This window comes from Macaca nemestrina, chromosome 8 (genome assembly GCF_043159975.1).
Source record: "Macaca nemestrina isolate mMacNem1 chromosome 8, mMacNem.hap1, whole genome shotgun sequence".
NCBI lineage: Eukaryota > Metazoa > Chordata > Mammalia > Primates > Cercopithecidae > Macaca > Macaca nemestrina.
Window position 1 is genome coordinate 89,387,212 of NC_092132.1, and position 17,431 is coordinate 89,404,642.

The following is a 17,431-nucleotide window of genomic DNA, read 5'->3' on the forward strand; positions in this document are numbered from 1 at the left end:
CCACTAAAAAATACAAAAATTAGCTGGGTATGGTTGCAAGACCTGTAATCTCAGCTACTCAGAAGGCTGAGGCAGGAGAATCGCTGGAACCTGGGAGGCAGAGGTTGCAGTGAGCTGATATAGTGCCACTGCACTCCAGCCTGGGTGATAGAGAGAGACTCTGCCTCAAAATACATATATATATATATATATATATATATATATATATATATATATATAAGGCATTGTTACATAGGAAAACTCATATTAACATCTATCATTAAGAATATTCTAAGTCAATTAATTCAACAATATTTACTGAACTCCTATAAGGTGTCCGGCTCTGAGCCTGAATTCTGAGCTATAGCAACCCAAGCCACAAGAGCTAATTGGTTTGTTTGCTTTAAAACAAACAAACAATGTCCTTGTTTGGAAGGACTCTGAGTGACTGATATTTTAAAATACTCACAGATATTAAATAAGAAAATATAATATCCATCTTTTGAATCTATTCAGCTATGACATCATACTATCATCTCCATTGTGCATGAAATGATTGTTAATCCTGGATCATTGCTTATGTTTCTTCATTACTGCTGAGGACTTTTAAAAAAATAATTTGGCAGTTTATTAGTATGTTTCCTGAACTGGAGGGGAACACAGGAAGAAGGATGTTGATTCGAAGTCTTCTATATGAAAGTGATCACAGTAGAAGAAAAATTGATTGCTTGAAGTCTATTCTCCTGCAATTCTGTGATTACACAGGACTTTAACCTCCGCAAGTTTTAAAAAACGTTAATATTTAAAAGTGACACCCTGAACATTTAGATAATGCTGGAAAGGCAAATGAATATTAGATAACGCTAAGGAGCAAAAAGAGGCTGGGTGCTCATGCCTGTAATCCTAGCACTTTGGGAGGCCGCGGCGGGCAGATTGCCTGAGCTCAGGAGTTCGAGATCAGCCTGGCCAACGTGGCGAAACCCTATCTCCACTAAAAATACAAAAAATTAGCTGGGCATGGCAGCATGTGCCTGTAGTCCTAGCTACTAGGGAGGTTGAGGCAGAAGAATTGCTTGAACCTGGGAGGCAGAGGTTGCAGTAAGCAGAGATTGCACCACTGTACTTAAGCCCAGGCAACAGTGTGAGACGTCTCCAAAAAACAAAAACAAAAACAAAAACAAAAAAACCAAAAGGAAGAGGAATTTGGTACTGAACAATCTGTACTAAATCTGTAGTATTAGAATTCTGGGAACTCACATTTTAAGCATATGACAAAAAATACTCCTTTTTGAAATACAAAGTAATGCATTTGATAAATATTCATTGGGGGTGACTAGATATGGGGTACTATTCTTGGGGCAATAGGTACATGCAGGTAGACACAGAGAAAACAGGGGGATTAGATTTCAATTCTGTGACATGGGATTACTTCCGGTGATTAGGTTTATAAACTGCTTTGTCCTCCCATATTTCCTGATTTTTCAGTAGTGTGTATACTGTTTGATAATTAAACTATTTGAGTGACTCTGAACACTTACACATTTTACTTTTTGAGTTTGAAGCCCTTGCAAGCTCTGGGCAGTGAGAGGAACTCACCCTTGGCCATGTACTCGGTGATAATGTAAATGGGCTCCTCCCTGGTGACCACAGCGTACAGCCTCACGAGCTTATCATGCTGCAGAGTCTTCATGAGGTTGGCTTCTTCCAGGAAGGCTTGCACAGACATAGTGCCCGGCTTCAGGGTTTTCACAGCCACCTTGGTACTGTTGTTATAGTAACCTAGGAAGAAAAAAGAAGATGGGTATGCTTTATAAAACAGAAAATTTAGCTGGGGGCAATGGCTCATGCCTGTAATCCCAGCACTTTGGGAGGCCGAGGCGGGTGGGTCACCTGAGGTCAGGTGTTCAAAACCAGCCTGGCTAAAATGGTGAAACCCCGTCTCTACTAAAAAAACAAAAATTAGCTGGGCATGGTGGTGGGCACCTGTAATTTCAGCTACTCAGGAAGCTGAGACAGGAGAATTACTTGAACCGGGGAGGTGGAGGTTGCGGTGAGCTGAGATCGTACCACTGCACTCCAGCCTGGGTGACAGAGTGCAACTCTGTCTCAAAAAAAAAAAAAAAAAATTTAAAACTTCACTTTGTAGATGCAGAGTTAGCAAAAAATTTAATTACAGATAGAAAAAGCCTGAGTTAAAACACTATGTAGTGATAAAATTAGGGAGGCTAGATGAAAAGTATCTAAGAATTTCCTTTACCAAAAAATGTTTAAATTATTCAAAAATCAAAAGATTTCTATGAAATAATAGTAAAAACGTTTTTATTGGCACTCTACCATGAGGACTAATATTTGTCCTCTATTTATTGATTTATTTATTTTTAGACTAAGTCTTGCTCTGTCATCCAGGCTGGAGTGCCATGGCACGATCTTGGCTCACTGCAACCTCCACCTCCTGGTTTCAAGTGATTCTCATGCCTCAGCCTCCCGAGTAGCTGGGTTTACAGGTGCCCACCACCACACCTGGCTAATTTTTGTATTTTTAGTAGAGACGGGGTTTCACCATGCTGGCCAGGCTAGTCTCAAACTCTTGACCTCAAGTGATCCGCCAGCCTTGGCCTCCCAAAGTGCTGGGATTACAAGCGTGAGCCACTGTGCCCAGCCGAGGACTAATATTTTTCTCTAATAATAAAATATTCTTTATTCAAGACCAAAAAAAACCCCAAAACTCTATATATGCTATAATCCCTTACATACATATACATACACACACAGGCATACACTCACATTATAATCCCCATTTTAAAATGCAGACATATTTTATAGATACACAGACACACACATATAAACAATGGTCTGGAAGAAAATACACCAAAATACACCAAATGCTGGTTATTTCCAATGGTGCAATTATGAGTGATTTTAATTTTGCTTACCATATCTTTTAACTATTTACCAAATTTTCTTTAAAACAGGTGTTCTTTATAAAAATTACTTACATATACTATCTTTAAAGTACAATATACTAGAGTCAAACAAGCACTTCCCAAAATTTGCAGACAACTGGACTTGGGTGACTGTTAGTGAAAAAGGATCCCTCACTGAAAGGACAGGGAGCCCCTCCCTCCACTCCTCCCCCACCCAGGAGATGCAGCAGGTGCCCTGGGAGGACTTCAGGGGAAAAGCCTGCCTTTGTTCACCCCAGCATTTCCCACACTTTCTTGATTTCAGAACACTTGTTCAAGTAGCCTCTGACACTGCGTGGAACACGCTCTGGGCAATACTGACTCCTTAGTATGGTCCCCCTGAGGCACCACCCTTCTGGGACTGGGATTGAGCACTAACCCTGACTTTCTCTTGGGAAAGCCTTTTCTCAGTAATTTGGCAAAGCAGAAATATTAATCATCATAATCTTCCTTTCTGTCCTCTCTTCTGTTTCCACCTTTCTCTTGAAATATAAAAAAAAAAAAAAAAAAAAAAAAAAGTGGGGAAGGGAGTAGCAGCTGGTGGTGCCACTGCAAATCTCCTTGCAGGTTCCTGCTGCCTGGTGCACAACAGCTGGATAGCACCTGCCCTAAGGAAAGGTGACGTGGAGTGGACGGTCCCCTTTTTAGGGTGCAAGAGTATCTGTATGTGAATAGCATAGAAAGATGACTGGAAGCCTGCTGAGTAAAACAGCAGTGATTATCCCTGGCTGGTAGAATTTGGAGTGACTTCTGCTTTCTCTTGTTCTTTTCTACTCTGATTGTATTTGTCAAGGAGTATGTACTCTTTTCTTTTCTCTTCTCTTCTCTTTCTTTTTTTCAGGAGAGACAGGGTTTTGCCATGTTGGCCAGGCTGGTCTCGAACTCCTGACTTCAGCTGATCTGCCCACCTTGGTCTCCCAAAGTGCTGGGATTGTAGGCATGAGCCACTGTGCCCAGTCAAGTATGTACTTTTTAATAAAATGATTTTTTTAAATAATAAAGAAATGTATTATACATCTCCTTCCAAGCCTTCAAACAAGTAAGAAAAAGTTCATTTATAGCTAGCAGTCAACCTGTCCAGTGATGTTTCTTCTGGTCATGAAGACTGATTCCTCTATTAAATGTTTTATTTTGTACTCCACTTTGGTTAATACTCAGGAGCTTGCAGTGCTCTATAGAAAAATAAGGCTAGACAAGGTGGCTCATGCCTGTAATCCCAGCACTTTGAGGGGCAGGAGGATCGCTTGAGCCCAGGAGTTCAAGACCAACCTGGGCAATATAGTGAGACTCCCATCTCTAAAACAAAAGAAAGAAAAGAAGTAGAAGAATGCAGTATAAAACAAGTGTTAGAACTATGTGGAGAAGATAGTAACATAAAGCTGACAAAAAAATCCTAGGTCCTTTTAAAAAGCCACCACCTACCTAAAATAATGGAATTATGAATATATTAAATTGTTCTGCCATCTAAATGCATAATTACAAGCAATATGGTATTTTCTGTAGATCTTAAGAGTTATTTTAAAGTACATTCCACCAACAAAAGACTTTTAATATTACATTTAAATCAAAAAGGGTTTATTATAATTTTTTTAAAGTTTATAAACCCTAACCCTAACCCCAGCCCTAACTCTAACCCTAAGTTACATGAGCATATCCATAGCAAATCACAACAGGAAAATACATGATATAAAATATATGAAAATACATAAAATATATGATACATATAACTGCCAGGAACTGGCATCCAGAACATATAAAGGATTCTCACAAATCAATAAGAAAAATCAGAAGAAATAGGCAAAGGCTTGGATGGGCATTTCAACAGAAGAAATTCATATGACTAATAAACATGTGAAAAGTACTCAATCTTCTTAGTAACCAGGGAAATGCAAATAAAGTCATGAGAAACCACTGCCAAGCTTAGCAAAAATTTTTAAAGTCTGGCAATATCGAGTGCTGCTGAGCACCTGCCCCTTGGGAGGGACTCTGGGGCAGCTGCCCTAGGCCCCATTCTGTGTTCTTTGCTGAGCATCACTGAAATTCAATTGCACAGCTTCTGTGACAACATCCAAGGTGCCCGTGAAGGATGCTGAGTGCATAATTCCTTCTGGATAACCACCTACGGCCTGTGCTGCCTTGGGGCCCACATCTCTCTAAGTACAGCTCTGCTAGTCGGAAAAGGGGACATGGGGACTGGCATATTGCTGGTGAGAATCTAAGCTGGGACCGGCACTTTGAAAAATAAGTTGGCAATAACTTAGAAGAGCTGAAGATTCATACACTTTATGATCTAGCAAATCCACTCCCACTCACCCTAGAGAAACTCACGCATGCTTGGACCAGCACAAAAATATGCAGCACATTGTTCATAGCAGCCCAAACTGGGAACAACTCTGATATAGTCTGGATGTTTGTCCTCTCCAAATCTCATGGTGAAATTTGTTCCCCAGTGTTGGAGGTAGGGCCTGGAGGGAGGTATTTGGGTCATGGGAATGAATCCCTCATGAATGGCTTGGGGCCATCCCCGTGGTAAAGAGTGAGTTCTCGCTCTATTAGTTCACAAGAGAGCTGGTTGTCTAAAAGCATGGCACCTCTTTTGGTCATTCTCTTGCTCTCACTGTGTGACATGCTCGCCCCGTTTTGCCTTCCTTTTTGAATGGAAGCTTCCCGAGGCTTCACCAGAAGCAGAGACAGGTGCCATGTTTCTTGTACAATCTGCAGAACTGTGAGCCAAATAAACTTTTTCTTTATAAGTTACCCAGTCTCAGGTATTCCTTTAGCACAGCAAAATGGACTAACACGAACTCCAATTTCATCAGTAAATGGTGAAATAAATGGATAAACGATCACATATCTTGAAAACACATACAGCACAGCACAATATAGCATGAAGATGAATAAACCATAGCCACACCCAAAAGCATGGATGCATCTCACCAACACCATATGGAATGAAGATGAATGAACCATAGCCACAGATGCACCTCACAAACACAACATGGAATGAAGATGAATGAACTATAGCCACACCCAAAAGCACGGATGCATCTCACCGACCATAGGAACTGAAGATGAATGAATTGTAGACACACCCAAAAGCACTGATGTACCTCACCAACACCATATGGCATGAAGATGAATGAACTGTAGCCACACCCAAAAGCATGGATACATCTCACCAACATGACATGGGATGAAGATGAATGAACTATAGCCACACCCAAAAGCACAGATGCATCTCACCGACCATAGGGACTGAACATGAATGAATTGTAGCCACACCCAAAAGCACAGATGCACCTCACCAACATCATATGGCATGAAGATGAATGAACTGTAACCACACCCAAAAGCATGGATACATCTCACCAACACGACATGGGATGAAGATGAATGAACTGTAGCCACACTCAAAAGCACGGATGCATCTCACAAACATGATATGGAATGAAGATGAATGAACTGTAGCCACACAAAAAAGCATGGATGCATCTCACCAACACCATATGGAATGAAGATGAATGAACTGTAGCCACACCCAAAAGCATGGATGCATCTCACCAACCCGTTGAGTAAAAGAGGCAAGACATAAAAGGGCATATTTGGTAAAATTCATTCATATAAAGTACAAAAACAGGCAAAACTGAGCTATGTTTTTGGGGGATACATACATCCCCATATACAAAAGTGGTAAAATTGAGAAAAGTCAGGAAACCATCAGGAAGGTTGGAATAGCTGTTGTGTCTGGGGGACAGGTAGGGTGTGGGTGGGAGGGCATGGGTGGAGGGTGGGGGCTTCTGGGGCTAGCAAGTTTCCTTTCAGAGGTCCGCACACCAGTTTTTGCTTTGTAATTATTTGTGAAATTAGATATTTGTGTTTGCATTTTCTGCTTGCTTGTTACATTACGTAGCAATAAAAGTTAAAGAAACTAAACCATTTCCCTCTTGCCATCATAAAAACAATGGAGCTCATGGAGACTCTTATACAATAGAAAAGTATGAGTAAAGGATGACGGAAAAAAAAAAAACGCTTTCCAAGGTCGGGGGGAAAGTTATCAGGAAATATTGCAGCTGCAGATATTTGAAATACTGATAAGGAGTTTGAGGTGAGTGGTAGATAAAGCAGCTGTGTCAAACATGGTCCAAGAATGGCAGCAGCTCCCAGATGATCTCTTAAGGGCCGTGACATTGAAACAATAGGGTGGTTTTCATCCCTCTGTTAAAGGCATGACTTTTATTCAGTGCTAAGGATCAAATCACAGGTTTCCAAGATACTCTCTGGTAGTTTGAAGGTTCAAATTAACCTAGTCATGGAGATTTGGGTTGTCAATATGGATGAAAAATTATGTTAAAAAAATCTTTTTGAGCTAGTAAAAAGTGTCTTGTGGAGTGCCACTTTGCCACAGTTAAAGAAATCTGATGTGGCATCTTGAGAGCGCTCTAGTACCGGCTGTGACTGGCTGGCTAAAAACTGCCCACGTACCGCGAAAGGGCGAGTGGTTTTTAAAAAATGCTTGCAGTTGATTTTGGAAGTGGGTTGGTGATTAATCTCAAGGCAGTTGGTTCAAATGAGAATTTATCGAGCAAAATTCAATTTAAAATAAGTTTCCTTCCTTCCTCAGGGTCTCTTCATAGACCAAGCAGTCAGAGGAAACATCGTCCTTAGCCTAGCTGCCCAGTTGATTCCCTGGGAATAGGACAATCCGCAGAGGAAGCATGTCACCCAAGTCAGATGTCACCAGGATCACACAAACAAGAGGAAACAGCTTGAAGCAGAGACACCTCTTTCTTTTATCCCCACCCAGCCCCTTCCCCCAAAGAACAGGTCACTTCCTAGTATTTGTTCACTGCATTTCAGGCCAAAAAAATGCAGACCATAAAATGAAATGGGTTGTCCGTGAACAATTCCTTATGTTTAATAAAAATATTAACTTACTTGGTTAATAGTGATAGAATTTTAATTGTTATTTTTCTATCAATGAGAAAAGCTGGCCTGCTTATCCTTTGAGAAACTAAAAAGGATAAGAGAAAACTAAATTCTGGCAGCTCAAAATTGGGAGAGGGGGTATCCTTCAGCCTGTTTGTAATATAAAATCACCAATCACAACTCTTTTGGTTGTATTCCCAATATTCCTCTGCTATGTGTACTCAACGTATTTAAATTATTTCCGGAGTGAAGAAGGAGCTCCCTGACTGACAGGCAAACTCAGTCCCTACAAGCAAAAGATCCCAAGTCAAAATTTTCTATTTTTTCTCTTCTATTTTCTTTTCTTCGCCTTCCCTTCTTTTCCTTCCTTCCTCCATTCAACATAAGACTGGAAGAAGGCCGGGCGCAGTGGCTCACGCCTGTAATCCCAGCACTTTGGGAGGCCCAGGCGGGCGGATCACGAGGTCAGGATATAGACACCACGGTGAAACCCTGTCTCTACTAAAAATACAAAAAATTAGCCGGGCGCGGTGGCAGGTGCCTGTAGTCCCAGCTACTAGGGAGGCTGAGGCAGCAGAATGGCGTAAACCCGGGAGGCGGGGCTTGTAGTGAGCCCAGATCACGCCGCTGCACTCCAGCCTGGGCGATGGAGCAAGATCTGTTTCCAAAAAAAAAAAAAGACTGGAAGAAAAGCACAAGTAAAAAATGAACACTGATCAATGCCAATATCCCGGTAGTGATGTTGTACTATGGTTTTACAAGATGTTACTACTGGGGGAAACTGGGTAAGTGGTACATGGGATCTCTCTGTATCATTTCTTTTATATATTTGCCCGCTTTATTGAAATATAATTCATATACCATGCCATTTACCCATTTAAAGTATATAGTTCATCAGTTATTTGCATATTCAGAATTGTACAATCATCACCACAATCAGCTTTAGAATGTTGTCATGACTCCAAAAAGAAATCCCATGCTCATTAGCAGTCACTCCTACCATAATCCCAGCCCCCCAGCCCTAGGCAACCAGTCATCTACTTTCTAACTCTAGATTTGCCTATTCTGGACATTGCATATAAATGGAACAGTATAATATGTGCTCCTTTGGGACTGATTTCTTTCACTTAACATAGTGTTATCATACATCATCCATAAAACAACATGGCATCCATGTTGAAGCATGCCAGGTCATTTTTTTCTTTATTGCCAAATACTCCATTGTATGAATATACCACATTTTATTGACCCATTCATCATCTGATGGACATTTGGGTTGTTTGTACTTTTTGGCTATTACAAATAATGCTACTATGAACACTCATGTACAAGTTTCTGTGTGGACATATGTTATCCTTTTTGTATTATTTCTTACAATGACATGTAAATCCACAATTATCTCAAAATAAAAAAAATTAAAAAGCAAAAATACAAACAACTTCTATTTAGTGGGGAAACCCTGGGCACTTTCTTTCCTCTACTGTGTAGCCTTTGCACTAATATGACACATTTCCTTTCTAAAGATATTATTTAATAACAGCACTTTGAATGCTGTCAGTTGAACTTACCTGCACAATTTCTTTCAATTGTTATGCAATCCCTCTGAGACAGGTTCCATTAAACCCCACTTTAGATGAGGCTCTACTGCCTCTGTCATTTAAAACATTATTAGTAAATCAAGTAAAAAACACAATTTAAAAAGTGAGAAAAGGACTTGAACATAAGTTTCTCCAAAGAAGACACAGAAATGACCAGGAAGGACATGAAAAGACGCTTGGTCACTAATTATTTGGAAAACACAAATCAAAACTACAGTTAGATACCATCTCACATCTATTAAAATGACAACTACCAAAAAAGCCAACCAGCCAACAAAAAAAATCCCCAAAACAGAAAATAACAACTGTTGGTGAGGCTGTGGAGAAACGGAACACTTATACACTGTCAGTGGGAATGCAAAATGGTGTAGCCAATATAGAAAACAGTACGGCAGTGCCTCAAAATTTTAAAGATAGAATTACAGGATCCAGCAATTCCACTACTGGATTTATACTCAAAGGAATGGAAAATAAGGTCTCAGAGAGGTATCTGTGCACCCATGTTCACAGTGGCATATTCACAAGAGCCAAAATGTAGAAACAACCTAATTGTCCATCAACAGATGAATAAACAAAATGTTATGTATGCATATAAAGGAATATCATTCAGCCTTAAAAAGCAAAGAAATTCTGACACATGCTATGACATAACATAAACCTTGGAGACCTCACGCTACATGAAGTAAGCCAGAGTCAAAAAGACACACTGTATGATTCTAATTATTTGAGGTACCTAAGGTAGTCAAATTCATAGAGACAGAAAGTAGCATGGTGGTTGCCAGAAGCTGGAGGGAGAAGGGATCAGGAAGTTGGTGTTAAAGAGTACAGTCTTTCAGTTTTATCAGATGAAAAGAGAGTATGGAGATTGTTCGCATAACAATGTAGATGTATTTAACCTACTGAACTGTACACCTAAACATCGCTAAAAAGCAAATTTTATGTCACGTGTATTTTACCACAATTTTTAAAAACAGAATGAGCAAATCTATTCAAGTGATGTATTTTCTCAAGATTTTTACCCTGTTTCAGACAGTCTAAAAAGGAACAATTTGCATAGAACAATCACATACTTTCCAACACCCCATTCTCCTCTCTTCTAAACTTGTTTCTCCCAGGCACCACCTGGATATATGATAAGCAAACGTTATCTAAAATCAAGGTTGTGTGCAGGAAAGGAAGAGAAATAGACAGGGGGATTTGATGTATCTGGAATTAGAAGAAAGGAGGTTTTCCCAATCCCAGAAAGGACCAATGTTCTTAAGCTCCAGGTGCACAATTTTAGTGCAGACTTGCACCTTATGACAGAACAGGGGATGTAAGCAGGTCTGCTGAGGTGTGCGCCCCAGGCTGCCTAGATCCTGACTTCTTGCCCCCAGCCTCACCAGGCACCCCCTGGCAGATGCACTGACACCACAGCTGACAGCAGCACTTTTGATGCCAGGCATCCAGGCTGGCAGCAACTGCATATTTGTTTATTTATTTTTTGAAATGGGGTTTCACTCTGTCACCCAGGTTGGAGTGCAGTGGTGCAATCTCAGCTCACTGCAACCTCCACCTCCCAGGCTCAAGCGATCCTCCCACCTCAGCCTCCTGAGTAGATGGAAACACAGGTGCAACACCATCACGCTCAACTAATTTTCTTTGTATTTCTGGTAGAGTCAAGGTTTCACCACGTTGTTCAGGCTGGTCTCGAACTTCTGAGCTCGGGCGATCTACCTGCCTCGGCTTCCCGAAGTGCCAGGATTACATGAGTCACTGTGCCTTGCCAACAACTGCATCTTTAAAAACAGTGTTATTGAGAAATAATTCACTCAAGCAGTTGGATTTGAATGTACTTGGTTCACTGTACTTATCTCTCAGGTGCAAACAGCATGCAATTTGATGCTTTATCCTGGCTTTGCAGCTGAATAGGAGAGGTTGGAACAAAATTCCAAGCTATCACTTTATATGCAGGGCTACTGATTTAGGGTGAACCAGTACATCCTGGTTAACCTCCCTCTACATTTCTTTTCATGGCAGACATGTTAATTACTTTGCCAGCAAATATCCATAGGAAAGTCTAATTGGATTATTTATAGTTCTATTTTATGATTAAAATTGGGGAAAAGGCATCAAAATATAGCTTCCAATAACTAGAATCAAATACAAAAAAGTGATGATAATAAAAATAGGGCACATGGAGTCAGACTCTGGGAAACATCCTAGGTGCATAATCTCATTCTTCCTTTGAACAACTGATAAGATAGGAGTTTGTCCATTTCACTGATGTGGAAACTGAGGCTAGGGAAGTCAAATTAAGTTAGAAACAGTATAGCAAATAATTGAGTCCAGGGTTCCCAGATGCCAGAGCAGCCTGCCTCTCTCACTGCCTTGAATGACCTTGAGTAAGTTGCTTATCTGATTCTGTGATCTCAATGATCACAGAAACGCCTGTCTCATTCGCAGTGCTACAGCAATGAGTATATGAGAATGTCAATGCAAATGCACTTAGAGCAGGGCCCGTAGAGCCTGTACACTCTTTTTTCCCTTCCTCCTGTCTTCTCCTCCTTCTCCCCACGCAAAGTCACAGTAAGTACTCAGATGGACTAAGAGCACAATTAACTGTGATTGTGATCCTGGTTTTCCTGCCAATACTCTCAGTGAACAGACGGGGAAGCCGGGAAGAGAAGGCAGAAGTCCCTGGTTCTTAATGTGAGCCAGTGGGGTTGGAACAGACATGTTCAAAGAGCGAGGGAGGAGGACAGAAAGGACTGAAGCTTTATAGAGAAGTGGCAGCTTCTAAGAGGGAAGAGAATTCGCAGATCGTGCTGAAACCATTTGGAGAAAGTTCTTTTTACACAATCTTAAAGAAACTTCCCACAGAGTATTTATTTATTACAAAAGGGAGTAAAAAGTTGCCATGGAGAAACTAAATTTAAATGATCCATTTAAACTTTTGGATCACTTTAAATAAAAGTGATGGTGGATCACTGTAGACAAAATCAAATAGAACATCATTAAGAATAGGACCAGCTAATACTATGCCTCTTGACAGGTGCACTGAGAACACAGCACTGCTTAGGTGCTTAGACACTCTTCACAAAACTCAGCAAGTCACATCTGCACTTAGTCTCAGGTGGTCAACAACAATAATAACATCTATGTATGTGTACGTAAATAAAAGAATAAGAAAATTAGGACAATATTAACAACTGGTGAATCTACGTGAAGGGTATACAATATTCATTATACTATTCCTGCTCCATTCTGTAGATTTGGAAAAAAAAAAATAAACATCATCAGAGGAAAAAAGAAGCCAAGTCATTTTTTTAATGAGCAGATAACAGTTTTGTGGTTCTTCAAAAAGTTCAACAGAGGCTGACCACACGCCCCAGCAATTGAACTCCTAGGTTTATACACTAGAGAAATGAAAATGTGTCCACACAATAATTTGTATGTGAACGTTCATATAGCATTATTCATAACAGTCAAAAGGTAAAAACAACTGAAAGGTCCACTAATGGATAAGTAGATAAACAAACTCTGGTATAGTCATGCAATGGAATATTACTCAGCCATAAAACAAGAAAATTCTAATACGTTCTACAACATGGATGACCTTGAAAACATTATGCTAGGTGAAATACGCCAGACACAAAAGAACAAATAAATGATTCCGCTTATACGAGGTACCTAGAGTGGTTAAATTCATAGAGACAGAAACAATGGTGGCTGCCAGGGGCTGAGTGGTGGGAGAAATGAAGAGTGATTGTTTATTGGGTACATTGTTTCCTTTTGGGATGATGAAAACATTTTGAAAGTAGATGGAGGTGGTGGCTGCACAATATTGTGAATGTACTAAATGTCACTGAATTGTTCGTTTTAAATGATTAATTACGTCATGTGAATTTCATGTTAATTTAAAAAAGAGCACATAGAGAAATGAGGAGGAAGATGTTCCAACTTAGACAATAGAGTGTGCCTGGGAAGAGACAACATTCAGGGTGAGCACTCACACCCATGAATCTGCTGAGTGGAACAGAAACGGAGGACCTGATTTGTACTGCCAACCAGTTCTGACATGTGCCAATCCAAACGGAGAATGTGAAGTCATGTAATTACAGTTTACCTGAATTCTGCAAATATGTGCAGAAAGACTTATAGTGCAGTAAGAATTAATGATAGGCTGGCTCAGTATGTGCCGTGTTTAAAAGACACTTCGGCTCAAGAGGGGCCAACAGGAGAAAGTGAGCAAGGCTGTGATCCCAGGGGCCAAGACTGCAGAGGGAAAACCTGGATGCAGAGGTGACATGCCCACGTGGCTGCAGCTTCTGCTCTGCCGGGGCTGGAGAGTGTTTAAAAGCCATCTGCCCCTTTCATTTAGAAATCACATTTGCTTTCACTCAACAAAGCTGACACAGAAAAAGTGACGCAGTCAGATGTGTGTGACCTAACATGTTACCCTTTCCAGAAATAACCACACATTCCATTAGAACCATTAAAAGAATGTTATGCTTTAGCATTTTTGTTCTAAAAACCTCTTATCACTAAAGAAATTCGCATTCACTATGAAACCATTTATTTATTTATTTATTTATTTAGAGGCAGGGTCTCACTGTGTCACCCAGGCTGGAGTACAGGAGTGCCATCTCAGTCCACTACAGCCTCGACCTCCTTGGCTCAAGTGATCCTCCCACCTCAGCCTCCCAAGTAGCTGGAACTACAGGCACACACCATGGCACCTGGCTAATTTCTTTATTTGTAGAGATGGGGTCTCCCTATGTTGCTCAGGCTGTTCTCGGCCTCCTAGGATCAAGCAATCTTCCTGCCTCGGCCTCCCAAAGTGCTGGGATTACAGGCATGAGCCGCTGTTCTCAGCCCACTATAAAACTTTTTTAAAAGTAGGTAGATGAAAAGAATCCCCTGGAAAAAGCCACTGCTATAAACTTGCTGCACTTCTTGCCAGCCTGAGAAGGCAATACTTAATGGTAAGAAATGATTTATTCAGGATGTGACTTTGAGAACCTCAGAAACTTTCTTGGTGACCCTCAAATTATAATACATTGAGGCTTTCTATTAAGCCAATGGGTCCCAGCCCTAAGATAACCTTTCCCAGAGATGGAAGCAAATTTCTTGCACTTGAACTGTGCATCCAGAGAATCTGGCGATGAGGGAATCATGAAGAAATGGGCAGATGATCAAGATAAATACCCATTACTCCCCTCCTTACAAACATTAAAAGAATTACTAAGTCGCAAGAAAGAGCAAGAGCTGAAGTAAATAGATTTTGCAGGCCAGTTCTCAACCCCGACGGACACAGGAAAACAAAATAAACGATGCCTCTGACATAATTTAGTGTCTGGCTCAGAAGCTGATCGAAATTGGCTTGAGCCTTTACTTCTTCTGTCACGATCTCTAGAAGGACATAGTCCCCCGAGCCACGCACTTACCCATCCAGACTTCCCCAAACTGCCCAGCGCCGAGCCTTTTCACCAACTTGATGGACTCCCGGGGGATCTCCCAGGCATCTTTATCCCATGGCTTCTGTGGCTTGGGACTAATACAAGCCTTCTCCAATCTTCTGCACAAGCCATCTGGCTGCTCTAATTTGAAAGGGAAAAATTAAGGTTAAGAAATGCTATACTTTGGACTTCACCTGTGTCTATAAAGAAGAGTTTCAACTAGGAGCCTCATAGTGTCCAACCTGCCACAGTCTGTGAACTAAAATGCATCCTTCACATAATTGTGACTTTTGAAATTTGTGGGGGTTTTTGTTTATTTTTCTTTTTTTTGAGATGAAGTTTCACTCTTGTCACCAAGGCTGGAGTGCAATGGGCGATCTCAGCTCACTGCAACCTCCGCCTCCTGGTTTCAAGCAATTCTTCTGCCTCAGCCTCCCAAGTAGCTGGGATTACACCTGCCACTATGCCCAGCTAATTTTTATATTTTTTAGTAGAGACAGAGTTTCACTACGTTGGCCAGGCTGGTCACGAACTCCTGACCTCAAGTGATCCATCCGCCTCGGCCTCCCAAAGTGCTGGGATTATAGGCGTGAGCCACCAGCCTGAAATCTGTATAAGAAAAACCATTGAAAACATACTTGATTGTATTCATCAGCACTGCTAACATACATGAACAAAAATAACAAAGCCAAGAGACAACCACAGGCTGACAGGTTGTCACACTTAATAAAATGTGATTTCAGATTACTGAGCCTACATTAAGCTTCACGGGGTACCATAGTGGGGAGTCGGTCATGTCACCACTGGACCCTAGGCCCCAGAACAGAGCCAGAGCACCACAAGCTCTCAGCATGTGTAGGATGCACACAGGAATGGGAGGGCGGAGGGAGGCAGGAATCTACAAAATCGGAAGCACGTTGCTCTCTCCATGTTTTGGGACTCAAGCAAACCTATAATATGCATTCCCTTCGAGCAGGTCATAGAAAGGAGCTGGGGCAACAACCACTCAACTGACTCCAGTCATACAGCAAAGGGACCCAGAGTTTCAGGCCCAGGCTTTGCAGGGCTGCAAAGTGGCACTGGAGACAGGGACATTGACCTGCCACTTCTAAATATTTCAGTGGTAGTGTTATTTCTGTTTGACTTTACCAAGAATATATATTACTTTTACACACACACACACACACACACACACACACAGATCTGCAAATCTGCATTCCTATTCCAGATATTCAGATGCGTTGTAAAAATATATGCAAAGATAACATATATTTTTCTCTTGGTAATTCTGGAACACTGAATGTCAAACAGCACGTACTACTAGGTGGGAAGGACTGGGAGGATCACAAGGATCAAATCTTACTTTGTGTATTTAACTACAGACGAATTAATTACTTTTATTTTATTATTTGTTTTTTGAAACAGAGTCTTGCTTTGTCACCCAGGCTGGAGTGCAGTGGGGTGATTTCAGCTCACTGCAATCTCTGCCTCCTCTGTTCAAGTGATTCTCCTGCCTCAGCCTCCCGAGTAGCTGGGGCTACAGGCACATACCACTATGCCTAGCTAATTTTTTTTTTTTCTGGTAGAGATGGGGTATCACCATGTTGGCCAGGCTGGTCTCGAACCCCTGACCTCAAGTGATCCACCTGCCTTGGCCTCCCAAAGTGCTGGGATTACAGGCGTGAGCCACTGTGCCTGGCCTAACTATAGATTAATTTAGAATCATTTATAGAATATGACCTGCAACTGTATCTAAGAGAAATATGATGCCTAAAAGTTTTAATATAAAAATAGTGTGTGACGTCTTATACATATCATAACAAATATATTTTGTCTTGTTGAACGTTCAGTTTTTACTTACTTTGGTAATGTTTAATCATGTCGCTGATACAGGGAAAAGTGATTCGTGGAGAGATGTAATAGCCCCCATTATCCAGACTTCTAATTTTGTAGTGCTTAATAACATCCCCATGCACAGGGTCAAAGTCTCTGACAGACAGAGAGAAGCTTCCTATGGGGGGGAAAGGTATTAGTAAATATTTATATCTCACAAATAAGATTTGCATTATACAACAACTGCAGTACACATTTTGTGATAAAAATATGCAAAATATATATATATGAAGTTTGTATAAAATGCACAATTTTAAAAGTCCTATAAAAATTCTACTTGACAAATGAAGCCACGTTTTGTTTGCTGTGTAGCTTGCCAACATACCATTTTCTTTCTTCATGATAATTTTTAAAAATTATTATTTAGCTACATTAAAAAATTTTTAAGTTATTTTGATTTTCTTTTTCTTTTTTTTTGTTTCACAGGTTCTTGCTCTGTCACCCAGGCTGGAGTACAGCGGCACAATCATAGCTAACTGCCGCCTTGACCTCCTGGGTTCAAATGATCTTTCTACTCCAACCTCTGAAGTAGCTGAGACTACAATCATGCACCACCACACCTGGCTAATTTTTAAATTTCTTATAGAGACAGGCTCTTGCTATGTTGCCCAGGCTGCTATCAAACTGCTGG

General features: G+C 40.8%; 1 protein-coding gene across 2 annotated transcripts in view; it reads right to left on the minus strand.

The window, feature by feature from the left end:
• Nucleotides 1–17,431, minus strand: part of LOC105482277 (LYN proto-oncogene, Src family tyrosine kinase) — a 139,781-nt gene that overhangs the window by 45,777 nt on the left and 76,573 nt on the right. For both annotated transcript variants that reach the window (XM_011742301.3, XM_011742300.3), the window contains exons 7-9: nucleotides 16,769–16,918; nucleotides 14,896–15,048; nucleotides 1,576–1,758 (exon numbers count right to left, since the gene is read on the minus strand). In XM_011742301.3, coding sequence (XP_011740603.1) covers nucleotides 1,576–1,758; nucleotides 14,896–15,048; nucleotides 16,769–16,918 — 486 coding nt within the window. The remainder of the gene's footprint in view (nucleotides 1–1,575; nucleotides 1,759–14,895; nucleotides 15,049–16,768; nucleotides 16,919–17,431) is intronic.